The sequence below is a fragment of the Anser cygnoides genome, chromosome Z (genome assembly GCF_040182565.1).
Source record: "Anser cygnoides isolate HZ-2024a breed goose chromosome Z, Taihu_goose_T2T_genome, whole genome shotgun sequence".
Taxonomy (NCBI): domain Eukaryota; kingdom Metazoa; phylum Chordata; class Aves; order Anseriformes; family Anatidae; genus Anser; species Anser cygnoides.
In genome coordinates this window covers 83,023,362-83,051,152 of record NC_089912.1, presented here as the reverse complement: position 1 = coordinate 83,051,152, position 27,791 = coordinate 83,023,362, and the positions used below count along the sequence as shown (strand labels likewise).

General features: G+C 37.5%; 1 protein-coding gene across 13 annotated transcripts in view; it reads left to right on the top strand.

Annotated features, from left to right (window-relative positions):
- Window positions 1–27,791, top strand: part of GLIS3 (GLIS family zinc finger 3) — a 194,867-nt gene that overhangs the window by 107,210 nt on the left and 59,866 nt on the right. For all 13 annotated transcript variants that reach the window (XM_048050969.2, XM_048050967.2, XM_066987751.1 and 10 more), the window contains 2 exons: window positions 20,667–20,828; window positions 22,213–22,323. In XM_048050969.2, the coding sequence (XP_047906926.1) occupies window positions 20,667–20,828; window positions 22,213–22,323 (273 nt within the window). The remainder of the gene's footprint in view (window positions 1–20,666; window positions 20,829–22,212; window positions 22,324–27,791) is intronic.

The following is a 27,791-nucleotide window of genomic DNA, read 5'->3' as shown; positions in this document are numbered from 1 at the left end:
TCCAAACACATTGGCTCTGGAAAATATTGTTGTACATGAGGAGATCAACAGCTTATTCACTAGCCATTAAACGAAAAAAAAGGGAAAAACATCCTTCTTTCTCTGCATATAACAACTCTTAGCATCAATGCTGCTCCTAAAGCAAGCAAAACAAACAAACAAACAAATAAGAAGAAATAATGTAAATTGTTTTAAATGAGGAGTGTCTCCCTCTAGAAGGGATTAATGGTTAGGGAATGGTTAGGGTTAGGGAATATGAAGACCCTCACACCCATTTTATTCCCTCCTCTTATTTTCCCTCTCTGCCATCCTGGTTAGTTCACCATGCCTGATTTTAACAACAAAGGATGCTAGTCAAAGAATGTACATAGTTTTAAAAGCTTTTGGTTTTGATACTTGGCAAATTGCAATATTTGGCTGTTCCTACCACATTTACCATTTATTTTTCTGCCAGTGAATGTAATAGTCTTTTTGTAACCCCCTATCCCAAAAGTAAATTAAAAACAAGCTCAAAATAACAATGTGTTTTTTTTAAGCATGTATTTTTTTTTAATTGTGGCTGCTCTCTTCCATCCAGAGAGAAGGAATAGAGAAGGCTAGAAACAACTTAAGATTCACATCCAAATCTTGGCTTCAGATAAATGGCTTTGTTAATGTTGAATTTGCCAAGATTTTAGGAGTACTTCTTGCTGAAAGGAGGGAAAAAAAAACCTCTGTAACCAGAAATTAAATACTGAATGACATCATTAGGACTCAGCAAAATCTTGGGATACTGTGCAACACTGGCTTCCATTTCTTTCTTCTTTAGCTCTGTTCCTCTTCCTTCTTCTTTAACATTTCTTAAATAGGAACAACAGTGCTCAAAGTCACTACACTGGTGATAAACCATAAGCCACTTGGCCTTGTTTAAATAAATGTAATTCATTTACACACACATACCAAAAAAAAAAAAAAAAACATGGATCTTGTTTACTGAGGTGTATTTAATCTGCATGGAAAAGTACTATTTTAACAGAAGTAAAGAAAAAGGGAGAAGGGAGAAGAAGGAGGGGAGAAGGAGAGGGTGGATACCACACACCTCTCACTGTCGCTGTATTTCCCAAACTTCTTATACTGCAAGGTAGCATTCAAGAGTGAAAGTCCTGACACTGCAAAGATTTATTCATGTTGCAGGTCATCATGATTGAAGCAAATAGGACCTCTCAGACTATTTAAGGTAAAGGCCCTTCCAGGTGTCTTCAGATAAAGGCTTTGATTCTTTTGGAACATGCTGAGAATGTTCCTCTGAAACTGTTTTCTTATTTTTGTTAATTTATTTTCCTTTCAAATACTGTATCGTGACAGAGGGCATGGTGCTAGTTCCACATCAGTCTAAACTGAAAGTTACCCCATTGAACTGAATATACTTGGAACTGTAAAGGAGAGATTTAAAATCAGGTTGTGAAGTATTAGTCACCAAAATAATTCAGTGGTTTCGAAAATTAAAAGGGATTCACTCTATCTAGTACCTTTAATGAAGCAAATTCTAGGTTTGCACATGTGTTTCAGACAGATTTTACCCCACTGTAGTAATTGCAGATGAATGCTGAGTACTTTGGGGCTGGCATTACAACAGATGAAGAACATGCCACTGGCCTGATTCTCATGTCACTCAGGTGCCAAGATTACACAGAGGATTGCATGGCACCAGTCTGCAGGATTGGACTCAAAGTTCTTCAGTGCCAGCTGCTGTGTCTGAGCTGCTTTCCAAAAAATGTAGTCTGGATCATCTGGTAACTTCTTTCGTAGAGTTTTATTTCAGAAGTGGATTTCATTTTCTCTTTTTAATTAAAAAGAAAACAATGAAAAACTGTTTGACCATAATTGCAAGGCACGTACAGCCCTTGAGTCTTAATTCACTTTAGCTGGCCTAGGCTTTTTTTTACTTATTTTGCAAAATGATTAGTAGTGTCATTTTGTGACCCCATGTTATTTAGCTGATACTGCTTGCACCTCTTGTGGGGTCAGAAGGCCTGACTGTGGCATATGATCAGGATGCTTGGTGGGCTCTGATCAGTCATTTGCTTTCTTGTAATGCAAGGGCCTGTTTAGTTTGACACTTGTACTGCTGTCAGAGGCAATGAGGGTTAGCAGTTGTGGTGACAAATTGGTTTTGACAAGCTTAATGACCCCAACGAAGAAAAGTCTGCAGCCTTGATAGCAACTGCAAAATAATTGGTTAGCTCAACCAAACAGGGAATGTGTTAAAATCCCAAATCCTCTCTGGCAGGCCAATTACACCATTCAGTGAAAGGGTGGAAGGTTGCCATTAGTTTCTATAGCTATACAAAAGCATCAACAGGCTGTATTTCAATCAATTCAATTTGATTTGGTGGGACATCAGGACACTGGAGGAAACAACTGTGCCTTTCAAGCAGTGTTCATGCTATAAATTGAAGCTGAAAGCAAAGAGAAATCTTGGTAAGAGTCCCTTAAATCCATATGGAGAATAGTGACTTGGAAAGTTTCAGGTAAGTATATGTATGTATGTATATTGAATTGCTAAATGCAAAAGACTTATTCAGGTTTTCCACAGGTTTTCAGACTGTAAGACAAAACAACAAAAGTCTAGGAATAAAGATGGTGCAAGTAACAGAGTAACAGTTGTCATGCACTTAATGAAGGGTGTTTAATGTCTGTTAGTGTTCATAAAGGGAATATAATTACTGTAGGAGGTTAGTCTTAACCTCAGTTACTCATAACATAACGTATATTGGTTTTGGAAACATAGCAGATGCAGTTAAGCAACAGAAGGTCAGTATTAGCAGAGGCAGCAATAGTGATTAGATGTGTGACCTTCTTAAAAGCAAACACTAACTGAGGAAACAGAATGTGTAGCACCATCTTCTTATCGGCAATATCATCGTTAATATCATCCTTCTTTCTGGGCTCTGATTCCCATTACAATTAACTATGAAAAAAATAAATAAATCTGTTTCTGCAATTGTTCAGTTTTCTAGAGGAAATAAAACTTGCTAATCCACTACAGCCAGAACTTCCACTGAACTTTCCTTGGGTCAGTTCTGAAAGCTTGAAACTCAGGTGATCTTCAAAGATAAACCACTCTGGTTTGAATGTCTTGTTGGTACATAGGATGCAAAGGGGAGAGCTAGAGACAGTTAGACATCACAGATGTTTTTCATGGTGCTGCTGGTGTGGCTGGAGTCAGGAAGTGCTGAGTCCAGCAGGCTCTGTCCTGACGAGATCACCCATTTGCTTTAGTTTCTTGATTTTACAGGTCTGTGAAACAGTGCCAGCTTGCCCCTCACCCATATTTCCCTTCATCCGCACAGTCTAGTAGAAAAGGTAATGTTATATGGAGATAATCATGCCTGTATACAAAGCTATCAATAACATATGCCTGTAAGATTTACTGACATACCTTGAAGTGCAGCACTGACACCAGATCTGCTCACACAGTATTCAGACATCTGTCCAGTCAGATGCTGACCTCCTCAACAGTAGTGTAAACATAAAGTTATTTTGAAGGAGAAACTCCAGACAAGTACAGTACAGTAGACCACAATTCTGCTGTTTTCAACTGTTTGTATGGTGCACATCAACATGCACTTTTAGCATTGCACTTGATTAGGAGGTGGGTATAAATCCAGGCTCAGTTAGTCTTCTGTTTCTGTTAGCTCTTGTAAGCTTCACCTGATATTCATCTTTAATTAGTCAGTTTGCTATGTGATTATCCATATTTTTATTATCTGATTTTGTCTTAATGACACAAAGCATTAAAATAGAAAAAAAAAAAAAGTTTTTATTGTCAGTTAAAAACAACAAGCATGATGTTTTTGGCCAGCACTGCAAAAATAGCTCTAATATCTCTTGTAGCTTCTTCAAGACATCATTTCACAGTGGGAAAAGGTTTACTTCAAGGACTATTGAATGTTGTAATGATTTACACTGGATGAGGTAAATGTTCAGTTGCCAAGGGGAAATACATACTCAGAAGTATGCATTGTTCACCAAGGAAAGGGGGAAAAAACCTTTTCATGCACTGGTGATACGTTCTGAGGATAGTTATGTACTGAGCCATCCATTATTTTGCTTTGGTGAAATTCAAAGCTTCTTATCCTTTCCCTCAGAAAGCTGTACAGCTCATCCCCTACTTGTGCCTCTGAACCTGCAGGTATTTTGGTTTTTGTTCTTGTTTGCTATATCTGTGAGCAGCAAAGTTAGGTACAGTCATTAATCTGTTATATCTGTTATCTAAAATGTCCTCCAAGTATTCCACAACCAGCTGTGGTGTCAGACATACTGCAGAAATAAATAAATGTATTTTAACTTACTCACTGAACGTATATTTTACTTGAGGAATGGACATGCTTCCTTAACTTAAGTAATACACCATTCCTAGCAATCTGCTTTTTCTTCCTGTTCCTCCTATTTTATGTATCTCCTTCTTCTGCCTCACCTTGCATGCTCTGGACTGGCTTCTCTCATCCAAGCTTTATATTTATTCCCAAAGTATACTGCTTCAGTAAGGTCTGTAAACCCTTCAAGGCTTCTCTCAAAAATTGTATCTGATGCTTGATAAGAACAAAATTCTTATATTCATCAAGACTTGCGAGCACTTCACTAAAACCCTATATTTATTACTTAATTCCTGTATTTATTCTTTCTTGCCCTTGACCACTTGAGGTTTATCCTAGCTGAAAACCCCAGTTGCATGGTGAGAACCACTCATGTAAGATGTGTAAGAGACTCATCTACTTACACATTCAAGAGAAAGAAATGCATTGCTAGATGCATTAGAGGATCTGTGCTATAGAGCAATGAAACTAGTTTACTCCCAAATGACTTAGTAATTCTGTTTTTGCATCACTGCCATGTCACTTCTTTCTAGAGCCCCAGGAGAAGAACTGTGTCCAGCACACCTCTAAGCCATGCCTGGCATGAAATAAATGCATGCTTACTTTATTAAACTGTGTAGGCATCTGGTATTTTAAAGGTTATTCATGGCATGTTAGTGCTGTATGAATGGCTTAACTTTATTGTAGAGACAGATAATAAAGAATGGTGAACACTACAGTATCTTTATTCGCCTATTCCTCCACTTTTCCTCTGCTATTTTTCTCAGGGATGGGCAGCTTTTTTTGCCTCACCACAAGGGAAGTCTCCTGCATTAATCTCTCAGGGTCCCACCACAGACCTTTTGTCACACCAGTTGTTTGCTTAAGGTAGTTTTAAGGGACCAAAATTTCCTGTGTGTGGTTTAAACAAGTGAAGCTTTTCAAGAGTATCCACATGGATTTTATGTTTTATTATTTTCTGCTTTTGGGAACTTGAACCTGCACAGTCCCTGTGGCTGGAGGAATAACAGTCAGACTGAGCTCTTTAGAAAAAAAAAATAAAATTATGCGCCCCAACCACAGTTTTACAGCCAGAGAGTTTGTGCCAGCAGCTCTGCTGGGCGTTGTCCTGCTCTGTGCCTTGCATGGTCCTTTGGATCATGTCCTGTGTGCTCAGCCTTTGCTCTTAACTCCTAATACTTTCGCTGGTACCTAGACACATATGTTGATTTAGCCATGGTCCTGCCTGCTTCCAAACCAAGGTCCAGCTCTAATATCTGTACTCACAGATTTTGGATGGCATCATCTCAGGCATTATCCCTGACTGGTGACACCCTGACTGCAATGACTTCTATTTGGCCTGGCCACAGCCATGGCCCAACCCACCCTCACAGCCCCACTCTGACCAGGGCTAGCCCTGCCTGCCCTCACAGAATGATTTCTGGTGACACCAAATGTCTCTTTCTGTCTGCTGTGAGGAATGTCTGTAAGAGATGGGCCTTTCTTTAGCACATAAACTGAATTGTTAATGATGAAGTAGCAACAAACTGAGTTCTTAAGTTGGGATACCAGCTTCAGTGCCATTAAACAGGATCTCAGAAAGCTGTAAGCCCTAACCACCATCTGGAAGGCCATGCTGCTTCCTTATTGTCTTTTCGGATGTTAAGAGGGAGGAAGGATGGGAGGAACTGTTGCCTTCTTTTTCTTTCTTTTTGTATCTATTTCTATGTATTGGTTCATTGCACTTACTGGCATTGTACTGAAAGGAGCAAAACAATTTCTTGAGTTTTCTCTTTTTCACTGTGATGGGATCACAGTAAAAATCTGTCACAAATTGACTTGGCACATAGAGGCAAGTTGATTTTTAGTCATAAAAGGAAGATGCCTATTTCTGCTTTTAGCATTCCTTTTTTACTTCTGTTTTTTCTTCTTTTTTTTCATAAAATTTCTTCAATTCCATTTTGAATGCAAAGCATTATCAATAGATTTCAGCACATTCTACTGCAAAGAATCAGTAAATCATATCTAATACCTCAACTTTTCCAGCCTCTGGCCTCTTCTCTTCCATTGGTTTTCTCATCCCTAGCTAACTCATACCCATCATTCAGACCTATTGGTCATTTTAGAAGTTATTTTCCCTCTGAGGCCACACCACACAGAACTGCAGAACTGCAGAACTGCATTGCCAAGCACCTAAACTCTCGTTATCATCTTCTCACAGTTTTGACTGATTCACTGAACATCCGTATGTCCTTCTGTCTTGCCCTTATGAATCTGGAGAGCTTGCTCACCGGGTGGGTTTCTGTAAGCTTTCCAAGCTCTATTTTTAACTCACAGGCTTATAACATGTGGGAGTATTGTCTGAGTTGTCATGAATTTTGGGATTTAGTTCCAGATAGTCAAAAGCATGTTATCAGCTGAACAAATCAAATGAAGCAAAAAGCTTCTTTCTGTCTTTATTCTTATTACACTTCCCAGCAGGATGGAAGATTAAAGAATGCATACTCCAGATTCAAAAAGAATTTCTAATTTATGTTCTTTCTCCCTTGTAAGATACAGGCCTTAATCCTTTCTTTAGAACTTTTTTTTTTTTTTTTTAACTAAACAACCAGGGCCTAATTGGAAAAAGCTGAGGGTGCTAAGCAGCCAAGAATAGAAAACATTTACTGAGCTGGGAAGTACGTTTTGAATGTTACTGGAAATTTGCATATGGATTACTTTTGGGTTAGAAAAGAAACATCCTCTGTCTGTATGCTATTGTGACAAACTCACAGTGATTACAGTGGAAGCACTTTTGCCTTGTTTTCCACAACTCTTTTCTGCTGTCTCCCTCTCTCAAACCATGAGGTGAATATTCTCCTTTGCTTTGCCGTGAAAAGAGAGCTGAGTAAGTAGCTCTGCTCAGAAGAGGTGAAAGCTAGGGTTTTACTGAGCTCCCCTTTAACTGGGGATAAATGGGGAAGAAATAAGCCTGTATTGCTTAATAGCTCAAAATGCATTTCATTCTAAGCTTTCAGTTGCTTAATTTAATTATTACAGGTAAGAGTGCAGAGACAGGGTCCTGGTATGATATTTAGAATAATTCTGCAGAATCCTACTGTTAATGCCCTACAAGGTGCTGCAGAACTGTTCAGCTTGCAATACTATGTTGAGGCATTATAATTACCATGGGATTGTGGCCTAAGGATTATGAAACTAATTCTTCATTCCTTGCATATCCCAAATTCCCACTGACTTGAGTGGATGTGATGCATATTGATGGAATGCAGAACTGAGACATGGTTATTATGACAGAACAGTTACATTATGGGCTGGCAGTAATACACACATGTTTAAGGTTAAGACAGTACATTTACTCTATTTTGAGTTTCTTACATTTTTGCTGAATAGAAACTTCAGGGAAGTTTTCTGTTCTGTATTTTTTCAGTAACCATACAGGTACTAATCTGAACACTTTTTCATAGAGCCTCAATCTGATTTAAAACGTGCTTTTGCTTCTTATGCTTTCTCTGGGAGAAGAAACACTTAGTAAGGGATGTCCCATTTTGGTGCCAGTGAGAGATGTTTTTGTCGCCACTGTTTCTGAGCTAGTATTGGGAAATGCACTTTGGGGGTCAGTGAAAGCAATGAACAGATTCCTGTTGAAGTCAGAAAATTGTCTCAGCTGAATAAGGAAGAAAGCAATGGGAAAAGTCTAAACATCATTTTCACAATTTCAGAATAAAACTTTTTTTTTTTTTTTCAGCAGCATGTTTCTTTTGAAAATTGACAAAAATTAATCTAGAATGTTGTGGTTTTTTTTTTTAGTTTGGTTGCTTGGTTTTTAAATTCATAAAATGAACTTTTGGGGGATGGAGGGGCATGTGGGCTGGATTTTAAATGTTAACGTGTATTCTGGATGCCTTGGACAATTCAAGTGGGTGTGATACAACTGCGTAAAACTGTACAAATTAACCACTTAAAGTGTTAGAAAATCATTGAGAGGGTTGTCACACACTGGAACAGGCTCCCCAGGGATGTAGTCATGGCACCAAGCCTGTCGGAGTTTAAGAAGTGTTTGGACTGTGCTCAGTCATATGGTCTGAATTTTTGGGTAGACCTGTGTGGTGCCAGGAGTTGGACTCGATGATCCTTATGGGTCCCTTCCAACTTGGGATATTCTATGATTCTATGTTTCTATGAAAATGCTCAATATTTACTGATTAATATGAAGGTAACTTCTGTATGCTTTACATGCCTTCATATAGTTAGAAATATCAAAAGGTAACATTCTTGCTTCCTTTTTATCTGCAATTGTTTGGATTAGAATTTCCTAGTAAAATCACTCTGAGATGGCACTATTGAGTTGGAGAGTGATATAAAGAAACTTAAGTAGATACGACTAATACATGTCATGTCTATTCCATAAACAGATGGAAATTCAAAGTTAATGTTATGCTTAAAGGATAGTCAAGTATGCTTATAGACAAGTATCCAAGTATAGAGGATATCCGTAGCTATGAAGATGCTCAGACTATGTTCCTAAAGAATTCACTAAAAGGCAGTGCAAGATATGAAACTTTGGAATAATTTATATAAAACAAGATTTCTCTTGGGATGACAACCCCTATTATGTTTTGGTCAACAAGGCATATTTAGTATAAAACTTTATTATTAGCAGAGGTAAAGGCAGTTCAGCTTAACTGCATTCTTTCAGTTCCTCTGTATGATCATATCCTTTGCAGTGTATGTTTAGCTCCAGGTCCTTTGTGTAGATAAGTAATATTTACCCTCTATTCTTGCATTGATGTTGGAGGGATTCATTAATATAGTAACATTCAAAATGTTATTAAAAGCAAAATGCTAAGTTCCTTGAAAAAAAGCAGACTGTACCTTTCATTTAATCAGATATCTGAGGTTACCATGCTGGAGTTGGGTACATTCTCAATTGAAAAAAAAAAAAAAAAAAAAAAAGAAAGCAGTTTTGGCAATATAATTTGTTCTGTTTTATGATTCAGCAATCAATCTTTTGGGATCCTTGTACCCATGAAAAGCAGAAGTGAAATGATAATGTGAAATTTTTAAATACTTTGATAGTATTTGTAGAACAGCTTGCATACTTGTTAGTTGGAAGCTTAAGTCCCAACTTGCATGTTTAGCATGATAATGGGTAGGGTAGGATGGAGAACTAAAAGAATAATTCCTATTCCTATGTATGGCTGTTCCAGTTACTTTTTTTTTAATATATATATAGAAGATTGAATGAATCTAATGTGAATTTGGGCAGGGAACTGGGTGAGGAAGAACCATCAAGACTCACATTTCTTTTTCCACTTGAAGTATGGTTTCAGAGAATCCCTGATCTTTTATTCTTTTTTTTTTTTCCTAATATAACAGAGATAAAAATTTTGTCCTTTTTGAGATTCACAACAGCAAAATGCTCCTATAAAAAACCACCTTCCCAGTGAGAATGTGATTTACAGTTCCTTGACTTCATGTCTGAAAACCTATTGTCTCTGTTCGTAATATATCTTTGGCATGAGATCTTAATGAGCTATGAACTCAAAGATGAGATGTATCTCCATGTTTGATTTCGTAATGGAAGGGAAGATAGCGTTGCAGCATACAATTTATATACATTTTCAATTTTTATAAATTGTGGAACATATGCACAATTATTGGTTTGTTTGTTTGTTTGTTTGTTCCTTGATGAAAGGATATTTAGTTCTTCTGAGTTTACCAGCTAAAATAAATATTCAGCTTTAGATGACTTCTCTGGGGTTCAGCAAGTAGAGCAAGTAGAGTTTAATAGCCACTTTAACAGTGAACAATTTTAGTGTTGTGTAGACTTTTAGTAGAGAAAGCTGCATGAATTGTAATGTTGACTTCAATTCTTAGACTATCAAAGAAAACCTTTTAGAAAAGACAGGGAAGAAGAGAAAGAAAAGAGAAAGACTACAAAAAAAAAAAAGGAGCACTGTCTTCCGAAAGGAAGCAATTTCCATAATGTCCATTCTTCCTGTAATGGTTTCTGTTCCATATAGTTTTTGAATCAGTACCACCTGGTGTGTTCATTAGTAGTTTCTTTTGAAGGGACTTGTCATAATATTTACCTTCCCTACAGCACCAGAAATAACTTCCAAGGCTGAAATGTCCATGCTTACTAATGAAACTAATGAAAAAAAGAGAGACATTTCCATGGTGAGTGAGTCTCTGACACCTTTATTTCAGGGAACAAATGATATTCAAGGTACTATGCTTAATTTCAGCTGAGGTATTTGTATCTAGGCATGGCATTACCTAGAAAGCAAGAGAATACAGTGTGGTGCAGATCTTGAGGATGTGGAAACTGTGAAGATCTCCAGTCTTGAAATGAAAGAGAAATATGAGCATGCTACATTTATCAAAAACACATAAATGAAAAGACCAATCTGTAAAGCGTGCTCTCATGAGAAGAGAGTATTTTGGGTAGGGACAGTCCCCTACCTGTTTTCCTCTTTGACCTTTACTGCAGTTTGGTGGCATCCTTAATCCACTGTTCCTACTTGTCCCATCAGAACTGACACCACAGTGTTCTCTGAGAATAGTGATCTCCTCAAAAAAGATTTAAGTTGATTTTTATTGTTAAGCTTAAGTAATACATCTACATATGGAAATACTCAGCAAAATGTGGACAATGTGACAGATATAGTAAGATTTTTTTCAGAGAGAATGCAAGATGCTAGCCTCTTTTGTGTATCTGACAAACAAAAAAAGTAATCAAATTCACTCTTCTGTATATTAACTTTTTCATCTGCATTAATATCTTTTTTTCTATTGATTTAATTGCATTTCTCAGTTATAGCAGCAATATGTAGCTCTTCTTGCTTATAATATACCGAAGTAGACAGATGTATTAGAAAAATGAAATCAGATGAGGATAGAGTGTATTAATCTTCTGTCTAAACACATAAACACACAAACACACAAAAAATATGTGCTCCTTAGACAAAAGCTCTTACAATATGAGAAGTACACAATATATAAACTTTCTTGTAAATCTATTAAATGTAATAAGCCTCTTAGCTTAAAACGGGAAGTGCAAAGAAGATAAAAAGCCAATATACTTCAAGCCTTTTCATAGATCGTAATTTTGTTTTGTTTTGTTTTCATTTTTGCTTTTCTCATGCAGGATCTTAAAATTTTAATGGAATTTGCCTGATGGAAACTACCTGTAATGAAGATACGTAGTGAAGGAGGGAACCTTTTTTTTTTTTTTTTCTTTAGGGGAAAAAAGAGTAATTACATACTGACTTCAACAGGCTTTGGAACAAGTTCTTATTGAATGGTTGGGTAAACAAGCATCTACTATAATCTATGCAATTTATACAAACATAGTCTGTCATTATTTACTGTAACAAAGAATTCCAAGATATTGTATCATTCCATAAGCTTAACTGTAAAAGAAGAAAAAATTTCCAGCCTTTGCATGGCTTGAGGAAAGTACAGCCTTATATAAGCATTGTGCATCTGCCAAAGCATTCAATCACCATGTCACAAAATGTACTCCATTAAGACAGAAATGGTTGCAGTATAATGAATTGCGGCTCTGGATTCTACATTTTCCCCATTTAAACACTTTAAGAGTTAAAAGCACAGCACTCATTTCACATGAAATGAACCTGGGCTTTTAAATCTCAGCTGTGGCATGCAGCGTCCTTGTTGGTGACCACCTGATGTCAGCAGTTTGAATGATGTCTGACACTAATTATGTGTCGTTCACAAGATTGCCAGGCAGGAGAGTCTGTGCAAATAAAAAGCTATTTAAAAGGTTTTTATATGAGGTCTTACTCTCAATTTTTTAAAAGCCCTCACATCTCTTGTAAAGCAGCACCCTGCTAATGCTGTTGAGGAAGGGAAATGCTTTTTAAAAGACTATTAATAATGTTTGAAATGCATCATGCTTGTTTGGAAGTCATATAAAAACAGCTTTTACATCTCATTTTATAATAAATGCGAAGCTGGGGAAAGATATTTTGTCCATGTCAGACTACCTGCCTTGGTGCAGACACAGAACCTACCTGGTCACTATATCAGACTATTCAAAATTAATTGACAGATAGACATAAAACATTAGTAAACTATTAATTTGTCATTTATCTAGTAATAAATCTTTTAAAATTGCTACCTGATTACTGAGCAATTGAAGGATTTGTTTGAGGTCTTATGTATGTGATACTCTAGATTTATGTTTTCCTCTGTGGTTTTCAGGATGCTATTCTCTCCATTTGCATATATGCATTCCCACATGACGGCATTCAGAAATGGCTTATATTTTCCCTAAAATCACTTTCTCCAAAGATTAGGATTTAAAAATGTTATTTGCCATGGATATGGTCAGTTTATTAATATTACTATATCAAGCAAGTCAAGCAGCTAGTAAAATCAATCTCAGACACTTGCCGTTGGAGATGGGATCCCATCAAAGTCCAGCCAGCATATCTGTATAAGGCTGAGGCAACATTTTGTACTCTTCTCAAGCAAGCAGACTTATACCAGTTTGGATCTTTTAGCACATTTTTTCTCACTCTGCTCCCAAAGTCTCAGCAGCCAGAAACAGCAGCAGCCTGGAGTCCTTCACATTAGTAGAGTCCCATTTGTCTCAGTTTTTTCTTCTGTATCCATCAACACGGGGAGGGAGCAACTGTTATCAAGTTGTTACTTCTGCAGTCTGGAATGGAAGAAGGAGAATGTAGAAAACTATTGCAATGACCTGATGGACTTTGCTGAATGATTGCGGTATAAAAATGTGAACTGTAAAACAGACAAATGCAAACCAACACAAGCAGGAACAAAGAATTCTAGCTTATATTTACAAGATGAGAAATTCTGCCTAGCAAACAATGCATCTGAGAGGGAATTTAATATTACCAAATGTAATCCTCTGTAAAATTCTGTGACTTAAAGGAGGCTAACACAGTCCTTGACTGAGGAAAGGAAGGGAAGGGAAGGGAAGGAAGGGAAGGGAAGGGAAGGGAAGGGAAGGGAAGGGAAGGAAGGGAAGGGAAGGGAAGGGAAGGAAGGAAGGGAAGGAAGGAAGGGAAGGAAGGGAAGGGAAGGGAAGGGAAGGGAAGGAAGGAAGGGAAGGGAAGGAAGGAAGGGAAGGAAGGAAGGGAAGGGAAGGGAAGGAAGGAAGGGAAGGGAAGGAAGGGAAGGAAGGGGAGGGAGGGGAGGGGAGGGGAGGGGAGGGAGGGAGGGGAGGGAGGGGAGGGAGGGGAGGGAGGGGAGGGGGAGGGGAGGGGAGGGGAGGGAGGGGAGGGGAGGGAGGGGAGGGAGGGGAGGGGAGGGAGGGAGGGAAGGAAAGGAAAGGAAAGGAAAGGAAAGGAAAGGAAAGGAAAGGAAAGGAAAGGAAAGGAAAGGAAAGGAAAGGAAAGGAAAGGAAAGGAAAGGAAAGGAAAGGAAAGGAAAGGAAAGGAAAGGAAAGGAAAGGAAAGGAAAGGAAAGGAAAGGAAAGGAAAGGAAAAGGAAAGGAAAGGAAAGGAAAGGAAAGGAAAGGAAAGGAAAGGAAAGGAAAGGAAAGGAAAGGAAAGGAAAGGAAAGGAAAGGAAAGGAAAGGAAAGGAAAGGAAAGGAAAGGAAAGGAAAGGAAAGGAAAGGAAAGGAAAGGAAAGGAAAGGAAAGGAAAGGAAAGGAAAAGGAAAGGAAAGGAAAGGAAAGGAAAGGAAAGGAAAGGAAAGGAAAGGAAAGGAAAGGAAAAAAAGAAAAGAAAAGAAAAGAAAAGAAAAGAAAGAAAAGAAAAAGAAAAAGAAAAGAAAAAGAAAAAGAAAAGAAAAGAAAAGAAAAGAAAAGAAAAGAAAAGAAAAAGAAAAGAAAGAAAAAGAAAAGAAAAGAAAAGAAAAAGAAAAGAAAAGAAAAGAAAAAGAAAAGAAAAGAAAAGAAAAGAAAAGAAAAGAAAGAGAAAAGAAAAGAGAAAAGAAAAGAAAAGAGAAAAGAAAAGAAAAGAGAAAAGAAAAGAAAAGAAAAGAAAAAACCTGCAGTGTGTAAAGAGTTTTTAAAGAAGATGCATCTATGTAGTCATGTGCAATTAGGATTAATGCGGGTTATCCATGGGCTAGCTGGCAAAGCAAGAGTTACATCTAATCTGAACTGTACACCTGAGAAACTGCTGGTTTTCCTACCTGAGTGAAATAGTAGTATTAACAAGGCCCAGTCTCACACTGTTATTATGCTCTATGTCCTTGAATCAGAAGTAGTATCCATTGTGCTTAATGAGCAGAGATGTGGAAGGAAGAGATCTTGATTCTTTAGCTACTTTTCCATGGCAAGCATGTTTGCTAGGATGAAACTTCTTGTCTTGTTGACCTTGTAAAATCAGGAAGTAATTTATTCTCTCTGATATGTATCATAGTTTCTAGGTGCATTTTTTCCTTCTCTTTTTGCGTCATCAGTTGACCATAGCTGAATAGGTGATTAAGCTAAACAAATTACTATTCTGCAACAATCCAAGAATGTATTTGAAATGTCTGATTAGCACATCCTGGCTGTGGACTTAGGGTTGGATTGATTTCCATCAAGTCAGTTTGGCAGAGATTGGGGCAGTTCTTCACCTTTTCCATCAAGTGTAGGTCACAGCTGAACTTCTGAGATCATTTGGGCATATCACATCCAATTGTTTCCTATATCACAGTTCTTTGAGGGCCTCAGGCTCATCTGCTGCTTGCATGAGGCATGCATTCTGTTTCATTGAAGAAAAAATGAAGTATCTAGGTTTGTTATTGAGACACTGTGTAGGCATCATTTGTTGCAATGTAATGGTTATAGGAAAGTTGAGATATAGCTAAGTCAAATTTAAAAAGAAAAAAAAAAGAAACACCCATTTTCCTGTAAATCCAAGGAGAGAGGCCATGTTGGAAACTTCTGATTAAGTGAAATCATTTTAATATACCGTAAATATTTCCCCATAGGTGGCAAGGAATTAGGGAAATGCTTACCTTTCACACTTACAGAGTAAAGGAATGATATCCCAATGCAGTGATGCTGAAAAGGATTACTCTGTATAACTGATTCAAAGAAAAAAAAGCTCTTAAGAACCTATATGTGAGTATATCAGAATAGGACAGTATTATTTTGTTGTACATGGGATGAAACAGCAGTGTAAAATCAAATTGTGCTCTGGTGTTCATATTTCTTAAAGTAAGAATTATTTCAGTGGAAGTCTGACAAAATATTGTTTAACATGAGAAAACAAACAATTTCGATATATGTAAATTATTTGGGAGAACGTTAAAGGACTTGATAACATACAGAAAATGCCTGGAACTGGAAGTTATTTTTCACATTACTTATCACATCCACATAGCAGAAAAAGACAAAAGAAATCACAGTGTTTAGATACTGAAGCAAAACAAATTTGAATAGGAAGAACTGAAGATTTTTAGGAGCAGCTAATATTAGGGAGAGCTAGATAAGAAAATGCCAGAATGCCTGTCACTGACTTTTTAAATAAAGGCCAGGTACTTTTCTGTGAATGGATCAGATCTCAGATGGAAGTTATTTACCAGAGCAAGGTCTTAAGTCTGTGTTACAGTGGTGATCTGATCAACTCAGGCAATCAAAACAGCTTATTTTGCAATTAAAACTTATGAATCTCTTAAATATTTGGTCACTGAATATCTATTACAAGCATTAAAGTATTCAGACAAGGGAATCCATGCAGGAATGTAGTGTTCCTACAGTATAAAAGTCTAAATGTATTTCAAAATGAAGGCTGCTGTGTCATTCAGGAAAAGGCTCAGAAGTGAATGATGCATCCAGCAGGTCTTCACATGTTGTGTCAATTATTTTCTAGAAATCTATGTCATAATATTATAATTTTACAGAATGGTTGCCCAGTATACTTAACACCATTTATTTGTGTACAAACACGTGCAGAACACTCTGGAGAACATGAGTGTGTAAGTCGTAGCCAGCAGCGCTTTTGCTTTTTACTGACGTGCTTTACCTTTCACTGTAAATATATTGTTTCCTGCTTTTGGCAATTAGCCTTATAAAAATATAAAATAGATATGGATATGGAGACTCTAATAAATATGTTTTAAAAAGAACTCCCAAATTTAGGAAGTATGGAGTAGTAATTTTCTTTATGAGCGATATTTTCTTTATAATCGTAGAATCATAGTATCATAGAAAATCCCAACTTGGAAGGGACTCATAAGGATCATCAAGTCCAATTCCTGGCACCGCACAGGTCTACCCAAAAGTTTAGACCATGTGACTAAGTGCACAGTCCAATCACTTCTTAAATTCAGACAGGCTCGGTGCAGTGACTACTTCATTGCTTGTTCCAGTGTGCAACCACCCTCTCGGTAAAGAACCTCTTCCTGATGTCCAGCCTAAACTTCTCCTGCCTCAGCTTAACACCATTCCTGTGGGTCCTATCACTGGTGATTACAGAGAACAGGTCACCTGCCTCTCCACTCCCCCTCACGAGGAAGTTGTAAACTGCGATGAGGTTCCCGCTCAGCCTCCTCTTCTCCAGGCTGAACAGGCCCAGTGACCTCAGCTGCTCCTCATATGTCTTCCCCTCTAGGTCCTTCACCATCTTCGTAGCCCTTCTCTGGACACTCTCCAACAAACAAACTGCTTTTTGTACTGTGGTGCCCAGAACTGCACACAGTACTCGAGGTGAGGCTGCACCAGCGCAGAGTAGAGCGGGACAATCCCTTCCCTCGACCGCCTAGCAATGCCGTGCTTGATGCACCCCAGGGATACGGTTGGCCCTCCTGGCTGCCAGGGCACACTGCTGGCTCATATTCAACTTGCTGTCAACCACAACCCCCAGATCCTCTCTGCGGGGCTGCTCTCCAGTGTCTCGTCGCCCAGTCTGTACGTATAGCCAGGGTTGCCCCGTCCCACGTGCAGGACCTGGCACTTGCTTTTGTTAAACTTCATGTGGTTGGTGATCGCCCAGCTCTCCAATCTGTCCAGATCTCTCTGCAAGGCCTTTCCACCCTCACCCGAGTCCACAACTCCTCTAAGTTTGGTGTCGTCAGCAAATTTGCTCTAAACACCTTCTAGTCCTACATCCAAATAATTTATAAAAACATTGAAGAGGACTGGCCCTAAAATGAAGCCTTGAGGGACCTCAGTAGTGACCATCCACCAGCCAGATGTGGCCCCATTTACCACAACGCTTTGATCCCTGCCTGTCAGCCAATTGCTCACCCATCATTTGATGTTTTTGTTAAGTTGTATGCTGATTGATTTCAATTTGCACACAACAGTAAAAAAAAAAAAAAAAAAAAAAAAAAAAAACTCAGGAACTGTGATTTCTGTATTGCAGATTAGCAAAATATTACACAATTAATTCCACATAATAATTTAAAAAAGGAGGTTTAATTTAAAAAAGGAGGCTTAATCAGGATCACTAAGAGTGCTAAACAGCCTCAGAATGCCAAATGCGTGTCATATATATGCGTGTTCAGCCTGGAGAAGAGGAGGCTCAGGGGCGACCTTATCACTCTCTACAGTTACCTTAAAGGAGGCTGTAGAGAGGTGGGGGTTGGTCTGTTCTCCTACGTGCCTGGTGACAGGACGAGGGGGAATGGGCGAAAGTTGCGACAGGGGAGGTTTAGGTTGGATGTTAGGAAGTACTTCTTTACCGAAAGGGTTATTAAGCATTGGAACGGGCTGCCCAGGGAGGTGGTGGAGTCACCATCCCTGGAGGTCTTTAAAAGACGTTTAGATGTAGAGCTTAGCGATATGGTTTAGTGGAGTACTTAGTGTTAGGTCGGAGGTTGGACTCGATGATCTTGAGGTCTCTTCCAACCTAGAAATCTGTGATACTGTGATACTGTGATACTTCAGTGACTCATTTTAGTGAAGGTATATAACACATTCCTGTAATCCTTTTCTTGTACCACAGATAATAAATGAGAAACTATGAAAGGTTCCATTTCAAAATGCAACCACCCTCTTACCATATTTTTTTTTTGCCCAATTTGTAATCATGTCTTCTGTGGAAAACTTTCACCGAAATCCAGTTGTCAGAGAAGAGTGGGACTTGACAGGTCAGGTTGATGGTAGGACTTGATGAGCTTGAAGATCTTTTCCAACCCAGATGATGATTCTATGATTCTAGGAATAATAGAATTGTTCAAAATCATAGAATTATAGAATATGTTTGTTCAAAAGAGTGCTGCTTCATTCCTTTTATCTTTAGGCAACAAAGATTCCCAAGGCCTCAAACAGCTTGATTTTTAGAGCTAAAATTCATTAACTGTTGTGCAAAGACAGTCTTTCTAATAACACAGGCTTCTAGTTTCTACTTCTTTCTGGAATGACCTTTTCTCAATATGCAACTATATGTAGCCTTGTGAATATGATGCACAGAACTTTAGGGCAGTAGAGGAATGAGAACTTCAGAGTATCAGAGTATCTTCTCTACTTCAAAGTTATGATTAGCAATGAAGTATTCCTTAGAAATTATTTTTTTTCTTCTTTCTTTTTAATTTGTAAGACAACATTTCCTACTTCTAGGCATTTAAATACTTTTTCCCATTTAAATTCAATGCTGCTTTACAATCATAAACAATTATTTGCATATATGTTTAATTTTGCTCATGTGCTTGAAGATTCAAAGTTCTATAAATTGTGAAAAAGCAGAGGGCCTGATTTTAGAACTTTTTCACTGTGCTGAGTTTTACCCTATGAAACAGAAAGTCCCTTGAGATACTACATTTTATTTCATAGTTAGTACTGCCTAAATACTGTAATTAGAATAGTTTTTAAATTTAGTAAAAAATAATGACTTATCCATATAAAATGTCAGTGAATATCATTAGTAAATTTCTTTGTTATTTTAAAGTAGCTGTATTTGAATTATTTTCCTTTTCAAAGGCCGTTAGTTCATATCAGTCTTTTATCTTTACTTTTTCCTGTGAAAACGTAGTGCTGTTAGCCAGGCAACTGATAGAGATTACTATGTTTTTTTTTTTTATTATTGTTGTTGTTCATCATGGAATATTTTCTAATAATATTTTCCTCAAAGTAAAAGTATTTTTAATATCCTGTTTGGTTTTTTTTACTTTTTTTGGGGGGGTGGGGGTCTTACAGGTTGTTAACTGAGGCTTGTTAATTATGATCAGAATTATGTCAGTGTTCCTACCTGTGCTTTTTTAAACATACATGCACTAAATAAAACATAATAAAATGTGTATGTTTTATTCTACTGTCAGTAGAAAATGGCCCATTTCTTTTACTGGAAAATTTTGTGTTAGAACATAGGTAATGTTTGACATTACTTAATGTTAATGCATTACTGCTTTTGCAAGCAAATAAGAATTGCAAGCTATCATGTTATACAGCAGGTGTTTTAGATGTAGCTTCTCAGTAGGATGTGCAGAAGTCAAAGCTAAAGAAATTAATTGATCTTGACTAATAGAATTATTAAAGCTTATGTTTCTAACAGTTATAAATATTCATGTCTAACTGAAATCAAATGTACATGAAAATGCTGATGTCAAACAGAATGGATGTTTTTTACTTTCCTCTAGGATAAAGTATAACTTGGGAGCAGGACAGATGAGAAATAGTTTTCCACTCACATAAACGTAGGTTTCTTTGCAGATGCAGTACTTGGTTAGGTACAGAAATACTGTGCCACATGATTATTGGTTATCCATAGAGATAAGATCCTCTTTTGCTGGGCTGTAAGGATGAGCCCCTTATTTTTAGTAATGCATACAAATGTATGGGTAAGGTAAAGAAATGTTTCAAAAATCATTTTAATATCACTGGGGCCAATGATTTGTAATCAAGCAAATAGCTATAAGGTGATTACACAGGGATTTTGGTGTTCTTTTTTGATTTCCTGCAACACCATATGCAAGGTAGAGCAGACTGATGTTTCCCTGTGTGGGTTTTGTTGTTAATGCGTAGGTTGGGTTGGTACTAAGAGATGCACTTGTTCAGCTCAGCTCTTAACATCCAGAGCTGTGATGAGGCTGGCTAGCACAAGACACAGTGACTGTTTTACTTCCTGTTTGCTATTGGGAAAACCAATTCGGGCTGTTTTCCCTGGAGAGGCTGGATGGTGCTGAGCTCTGAGCTGAGCAGTTACTCTGGGTCTCATTGTTACCCCTGAAAAATGGCAGTATGATGTTGTTTCCTAATTAAGACAAACACAAGGAGGATAAATACACTCTTATGGTCTAAGTGTCTCAAACCCTCTAGCAGTGCCAGGCTTTCCTCAGCTCTAGAGGCATCTGGCCATGGCAGGCTGGAGTGTCCTGCAAGACCTTTCTGCTCAGTGTTTGTTGTTGCAGTTTACTGTGTGTGCCTTCTTTTACAATCATTTCTTTCTCTTTTCTAGTTTGAGGGCTGCAAGAAGGCCTTTTCCAGACTAGAAAACCTCAAGATTCACTTAAGGAGCCATACAGGCGAAAAGCCGTATCTTTGTCAGCACCCTGGCTGCCAGAAAGCATTCAGCAACTCCAGCGACCGCGCCAAGCACCAGAGGACACACCTAGACACTGTAAGGAAGTAGAAGTCCCATTGCAGTCCCCCGTTCATTAGATTGTGTGCTCCTTTCCACCAGGTTGGTGGCAACAGGTAGCCTGTAACATCATTGATAGGAAGGAGAAGGGTCTTCTTAGGGCTGTTCAAGGACTAGTCGATTAAAAGGCCACAGCTTCATGGGCTCCACTGCAGGTAGAATAACTTCCTCCCACTCGGGTGTTATTTAGGGAACCTGAAGTCAACATGCAAAGACACAGAAGCCATCTGGGATAATAACTGCTATTATATGACAAAAATCAGTAGAATGGCTGGAGCATGTACTAGAAAGTCATGCCAACAAATTGTTGCTTGTGAATTTGACTCAGGATTGAGATTTGTTTAATGAAAGCTTTGTTTCACAACAAAAGAAGATCAGGTTTCATTAGAGACAAGCAGTTTCCAAAGGGCAGAAGACCAGAAGGAGAACAAGAACACCACCATTTGAGTTAAATGGCTGTCACAAAACTTAAACGATCCTTTTCGAATAGTTGACAGTATAGCTGGTACACTACATTTGTACAATTGTGTTTTCAAAAATGCTTTGTTAGTCATAAATGGCTGAATTGTGAAATAGGTAATTTTAGCAGAGTTGGACCTGATGTTCATATAATGTTCTTTATTGTGAATCTTCAAGTCTTCAGAGAAGACAGGTGGGTTAGAACAGGCAGAAGGAGATAGTTACTGAAATTTGTATTTATTTGGTGAATTAGTTTGGTTCTTTGGTCTTGTCTTTTTAAGTTGTAAAAGTATTACAGGACTGGTATCTCTCTAAACTGATGTGTTATTAGAAAATACGAGCTGGAAGTGTTTGTTTTATACTTCAGATTAAAATGTGTATTTTTGTATGTAATATTTTTGATACTTTAGTATTCAATGTTTGCACTGGTTTTTGCTTGCTCTCTTCGTAATGTAGTAAACTAACACTTTTTCTTTTTCTCTTTTTCTAAAGCAGATTCTTCTATAATTCTAAACAGTCTATCTGGGCCTTTACTGCAATTTCTTTACCTGATTCACTAAAGAATGTAATTTCTGATTAAGCCAAAGATTGCTCTGAGGGTGGAAGCATTGTGAGTATACCCAACAATATTCATTGTACTGATTAAAAAAAAAAAAAAAAAAAAAAAGGTAATAATGAAAGGTACTATAATTAAAGCTTTCCTTTGTTTTTCCTTCCATATGAACCTTACTTTTCTCCTTTCCCTTTCTAATAAATTACTAGGCCTTCTGCTTGTAATAATGTACAGAATTTCATTTTGTAGTAATGTGATTTGCAGCATCCCCAAGCTCTAAACGGATTCTCATGAGTTAAAATAAGCTGTGATTTAACAGCTGCTTTTTTATCCTTTTTCTTTTTGGTTTAGAAACCTTATGCATGTCAAATTCCAGGATGTACTAAACGATACACAGATCCAAGCTCCCTGAGAAAACATGTGAAAGCACATTCTTCCAAAGACCAGCAAGTTAGGAAAAAGGTAAAATTTCTACTGTGTTGGCAGGTGTAAATATTATATGGAGAAGTTGATGTTATAATATTAGATATATCAATGTGTATTAAATGCGTGTACAGATTTCAGACCGAATAGAAAAAACATTAATGAAAAGTAAATTAAACTGTTTTTATATAGATGATAATTTTATATTTGACTTCATTAGTCTGCCTGCTTTAATGCTCTTATTTGCTGATGTGATGATTAATCACTAAACATACATAATAAGCAAAATCAAAAATGGTCTTTGAAAACAAAATTTTTTGATTTTATACTTCTACCACTTGATAAATACGTAAGATTATAAAATGCAAGTTTAAATGACCTGTCTTGGAGGGAAAGATGGATTTTGAGGCTCAATAAACAGTGTATGAGGTTAAGCTGTAAATTATATTTTCATATGCCAGACACTTCCAAATGCATTTCGCAGCACTGGGTCCCTGTGGATGTCAAGTCCATGAGTCAAGAGTTATTTGTATGTATAAGCACATCTTTGAAGAGCTGAGCTGTGACCTAAAAGAATGGTGATTTTTCTGAGCATTTTTCTTCGTATCTCACATTAATCACTGGCACTATGTCATTAGTTTAGATCATTGAAGATATGAACATGAGCTTTCATGTTAAAGGAAAGTGATCCTGATACAAGAACATTTGTGAACTGTTACAGGAATAGATAAACCTTCAAGATGTTTAAAACTTAGTGCACAGCCACTCATAGAAAGTAGCAAAAAGTGTTGTTTGTACAACATAGGAAGCTCTAAGGGACAGTAATATATAGATTTAAGGAGTAAATTTTGATTCAATGGTTGGTTGTAACCAAGAAAAAGGACATGGCAGAAGAGACCTGTATTTTGGCCTGTGAGGAACTGGTCTATAATATTCATGAGGAGATGCCTCTGAACTTATGAATGACCACTTGTATGAGTGAGAAAGTAACTGTGCATTTGTGTTCACCGTGACAAGCAGCGCTTTGGCTCCCTTGCTCCTGTGTGCTCACAGGCAGGACTGCCAAAGAAGTTCTGTGAGCCCTGCCCTGACTATCCTAGGAGCTGCCCAGGCACTAGCTTTTATGACTTTTACAGGCACGCAAAGTAAATGGCAATCAAGACTGCATTGTAAGAAATTTGTGTGTGATGCATCAACTAAAACTGGTGTAGTGGGCCTGAATACAGGTATTGAACTGCACTGTACTATTACTGTCATTTACAGTAAAATAATGTTATCTCCTGTCTTTGATTGTGTCAGATTGCAATACTTTGTGGGATTTTCCTTCTGACATTTCATTTACTATGAGTTTTTGTTCAATTTGCATGCTTTCTTTGTACCAAACAGTTTAAAGCTGGCCCTTTTTACTCCTTGCTTCACTCTCTGGTCACATTTTAGCCTTATAACTGCTTATTTTTGAAGCCCTGTTTGGTAAGGATTTACCTATACCCATTGTTCACCTGAGATACAGTAATACATGGAAAGGTAAAGTGAAATCTCCAGAAAAATCAAAAGAAAAAGAAAAAATGTGTCATCAATCAAACCAGATAGTTAAAGCATGGATAAAGTTTGCAACATATAATGTTTACAAGGTACAACATAGTTACTGGACCTTTGAGAACTTATAATTGCTAATTCACATCATGCTTTGGCATTTAAAATATTTCCTGGCAGTAATAATAATAAAAAGTAAGAAACAATGAACCTTTTAAGGCAGAATTAAGATTATTTATGACTTTAATTAAAAGTGAAAATTGGCTTAATGTCAAAAAAGTCTTTACAAAAATGCGAATTCATCAAAAATAACCATAAAAATTCCAAGGCGATATGGGCACAGTGGAGTAATAGTTCCAGCCCTAGGGATCTATTCTGTGGAAAAGAATGAAACCCTTTGCTGTCACACCCTGTTAGTCATGGATTCATTTAGTATATCATGCCTCACTGCTTTTAATCCTCCTTCTAACGTCCCCCACACACTAAGTGACATTATTTTGGTGTCTTAAGTTGCTGGCTCTCCAAGGCTGTATTTGCAAATGTGTCTTTGATGTTGCATAGACTTAAAATAGGAGGATAAAGTATATTCATGACAGAGGAGATCACTACTTGCTGTACTAAATGCTAGTTATATGAAGTTTTCAACCCAGATTTTCTAAGTCTGTGTTCAAAGCTTTGACCCTTTCCTTGTCCCTGTATGATAGGGCCAGATGATGCAGTGACATAGATAAATTTAGGTCTCTGAATTATTTTAAACAATTTTTGTTCATAAATGTTTATGACTTACCACGTAAGGCAAAAAAACCTTTTCTGCAAACCTTGTAAAGCTGCCACTGTTCCCTTTCTCCTCCCAACCCTGGCCTCCAGCCATCATCTAAATACATTGAACTGGGAATCTCTCCAGGTAATGGGATAAGATCCTGTATTCCAAGAATATCACGGCAGAAATATAGTTATTGTGTGCAGTTTACAAGATAGCACAATGAACTCTTATTTACTCAAGCAAATCAGAAAGGAGCCATCATCTCATTTTTTTAACCATCTTTGCATCATTTGTAAAATTCTGCATAAGCATGAGGACAAGCACATATACAAATACCATGCAAACATCTGGGAATAGGTGCTTAAAATGTCTGGGAAAGCATTTTAAGTAAAATCCATATGCACAATAACATTCAGTCCCTACTTCTGAGGTATTTTGGTGGAATAAAAAGCAGTACTTCCTTTCATATTTGTAAAAGTTAAAAATTGCTGACTATGACTGGAATTCATCTTCACTTGCGGAAGACTGATTGGGGCTCCTTCTATGCAGGGCAGTCAGTGATAGAAAACTAGATAGTATCCAAAATGAGATCTAAAGGAATATTGAGAAGAATGATAATGTACAATATGCCCCTGGACTACAAACAGTTTAAAAACCTGTTCCCTTAGTCATTTCCTCCTTTGAACTTTGAACGGACAGCAAACTTAAAAGATCTTTTTTTGAAAGTTGAACAGTTACCTTGTGGTACTTGTTACCAAAACATATAATAGAAGGCAAGGGCCAATTGGAATTCAAAGGGATCTGGGTATTTCTGTGATTATTGAGAGTGCTCATCATTCTTTAGGCAGTGTTAAAAAATAAACATGAAGTTTGCATGGAATATCAGTGATTCAGGAGCATGCTTTAGGACAGAAGTAAGCATCAAACTAGAGAGATTAGGGAAAACCTTGATTATTCTGCACTGCTCATTTGCACTTTCTCACTCTTTCTGCTGAAAGGTCAGCCACTACTGGACGCTGTACGTAACTTAAAGCTGTCTGGGTGGATCTTGGGCCTGATCTGGAAGAAGTAAATGCTCCTAAATTGCTACTTAAAAATAACCTTCAGGTTGTCTTGCATTAATTTACGTATTTTCCTGCTTTTTTTCTTTTCTCATTTCATTTTTTGTAACACTTTTTCCATTTTCTTCCTTATTCTGTCTCCCAACTTTGTGGCTTTGATTCTTTAGGGTATGTAACCAAGCTGAACATCCGTAGGCAGCTGAGGTGCATATGCCATGGTAAGAGCCATCTCAGTACTTCCTTCTGCCCCAGATACTTCTATATTCTCTCCTCTGTCATCCTCTTTCTTTCCTTCATTTTTTCCATATGCAGAATTCAAGTAAACTGTTACTTTAGAAAGAATATTAGTATTTATTGCCAAGGCCTACTTAAAAGTTTGACATACTGTGTGTTTGCTAATCTTTATCTAGTTTGGACCTCATATTAATTCAGGACTTCATGAATCATTTACCTTTTCTTTTCCCCTCACATCAATAATTACCTAACAGCTTTCCAGCTTTTCAATCTTCTGTGCATTTTCAGGGCATAACAGGACCAAATACAAGAGCTTGCTGAGTTTTCAGGAAATTCTTTCCAAAAATAATAGCCTAAACTGGTTGTTCCCCAGAATCAATGACTGTTGTGATTTAACACCAGCCAGAAGCTAAGTACCACACAGCCACTCACTCACTGTCCCCAGGTGGGATGGGGGACAGAATTGGAATGGTAAAAGTTCATAGGTTGAAATAAGGACAGTTTAGGAGGTAATGCAAAAGCTACATGTACAAGCAAAACAAATTGCTACTTCCCATCAGCTGGCAGATGTTCAGCCACTGCTAAACAGCCACAGCTCATCATGCATAATGGTTTCTTGGGAAGACAAATGTAATCACTCCAATCTTCCCCCACGACTTCCTTCTTCACACCAGGTTTTACTGCTGAGCATGATGCTGTACAGTATGGACTATCTTTATGGTCAGTCTGGGCCAGCTGTCCTGGCTGTGTCCCCTTCCAAGTTCTTGTGCGCCCCCAACCTCCTTGTGGGCAGGGCAGCACAAGAAGCAGAAAAGGCCTTGACTCTGTGTAAGAACTGCTCTGCAACAACTAAAACACCATTGTGTTATCGTTACGGTGTGTTGTCACCACTATTTTCATCAAAAATCCAAAATGCAGCATTGTGGGAGCCTCTACAAAGAAAATTCCAGCCAAAAACATGACAGTGATAAACACACAGTATTTCTGAAAGGAAAAGACAGAGAGGAGAAATTCATGTGTTGAAATGACTATTTAATTTCTTCTTTCAGATATACTTTAAAAACAGTGTCTGGCTTTATTGAATTGTGGAAAATCAGAAGGGGAGAGTAGGAAAACATAAGGTTGAGTGAGGCAGGTATTTGCTTCAGCTCATCTTTGTATTATTCTTCTTACAAAACACTAACACTATTTTATGAGTTCATAAAATCAGAGAACCGTTTATGCATTGATACTTTTTTTGCCAGTCTATAATTCTAGCTACAGTTGTTTCTGCTATAAATAGCATCTACACTAAGTTGGAAGTGAATCATTATGTCTATTGGACCCTATATTTCTTATTTATAGAACAGCTTTAATAAGTAAGGCTACAGTATAGAGCTTTGCTCTGCTATCACAACAATGCTGAGTAATTTTGTTCCTTGAGATACGCAGTAACATCTCTAACTAGTCAAAAAAATTACACAAACTTTATTTTATTACACAAACAAACTACTTGACACAAACTTTACTTTCAGCTGGTTTCACAAACAAACTACTTGACACAAACTTTACTTTCAGCTGGTTTCACTTTGTGTTTTCAGCAAACAGCAATTTCTTTCATCTGTGCACTGATGATGCTGTATTTGAAAATACATATCCATAGTTCTTTTAGTTGGTAAGTCTTTTTACTGAAGTTAGTGAAAATGAAATTCTGCAGCATAATCATTAACAAAATTCAGAGCCTGTACTATTAGCTATGCAGTGAATAAAAAACAATATAGAAGGCAAATATTTTTTATGCTGTTCACAAAGACTTATTTGTTTTGAGAGCTAAGACCCTCACAAGTCTTAAATGTGTTCTACAAGTATAGGAATATTATCTTATTCGTACAAGTGTACCATGAAGAACAGTTCACTGTTTCTGCAGCTCTCTTCCT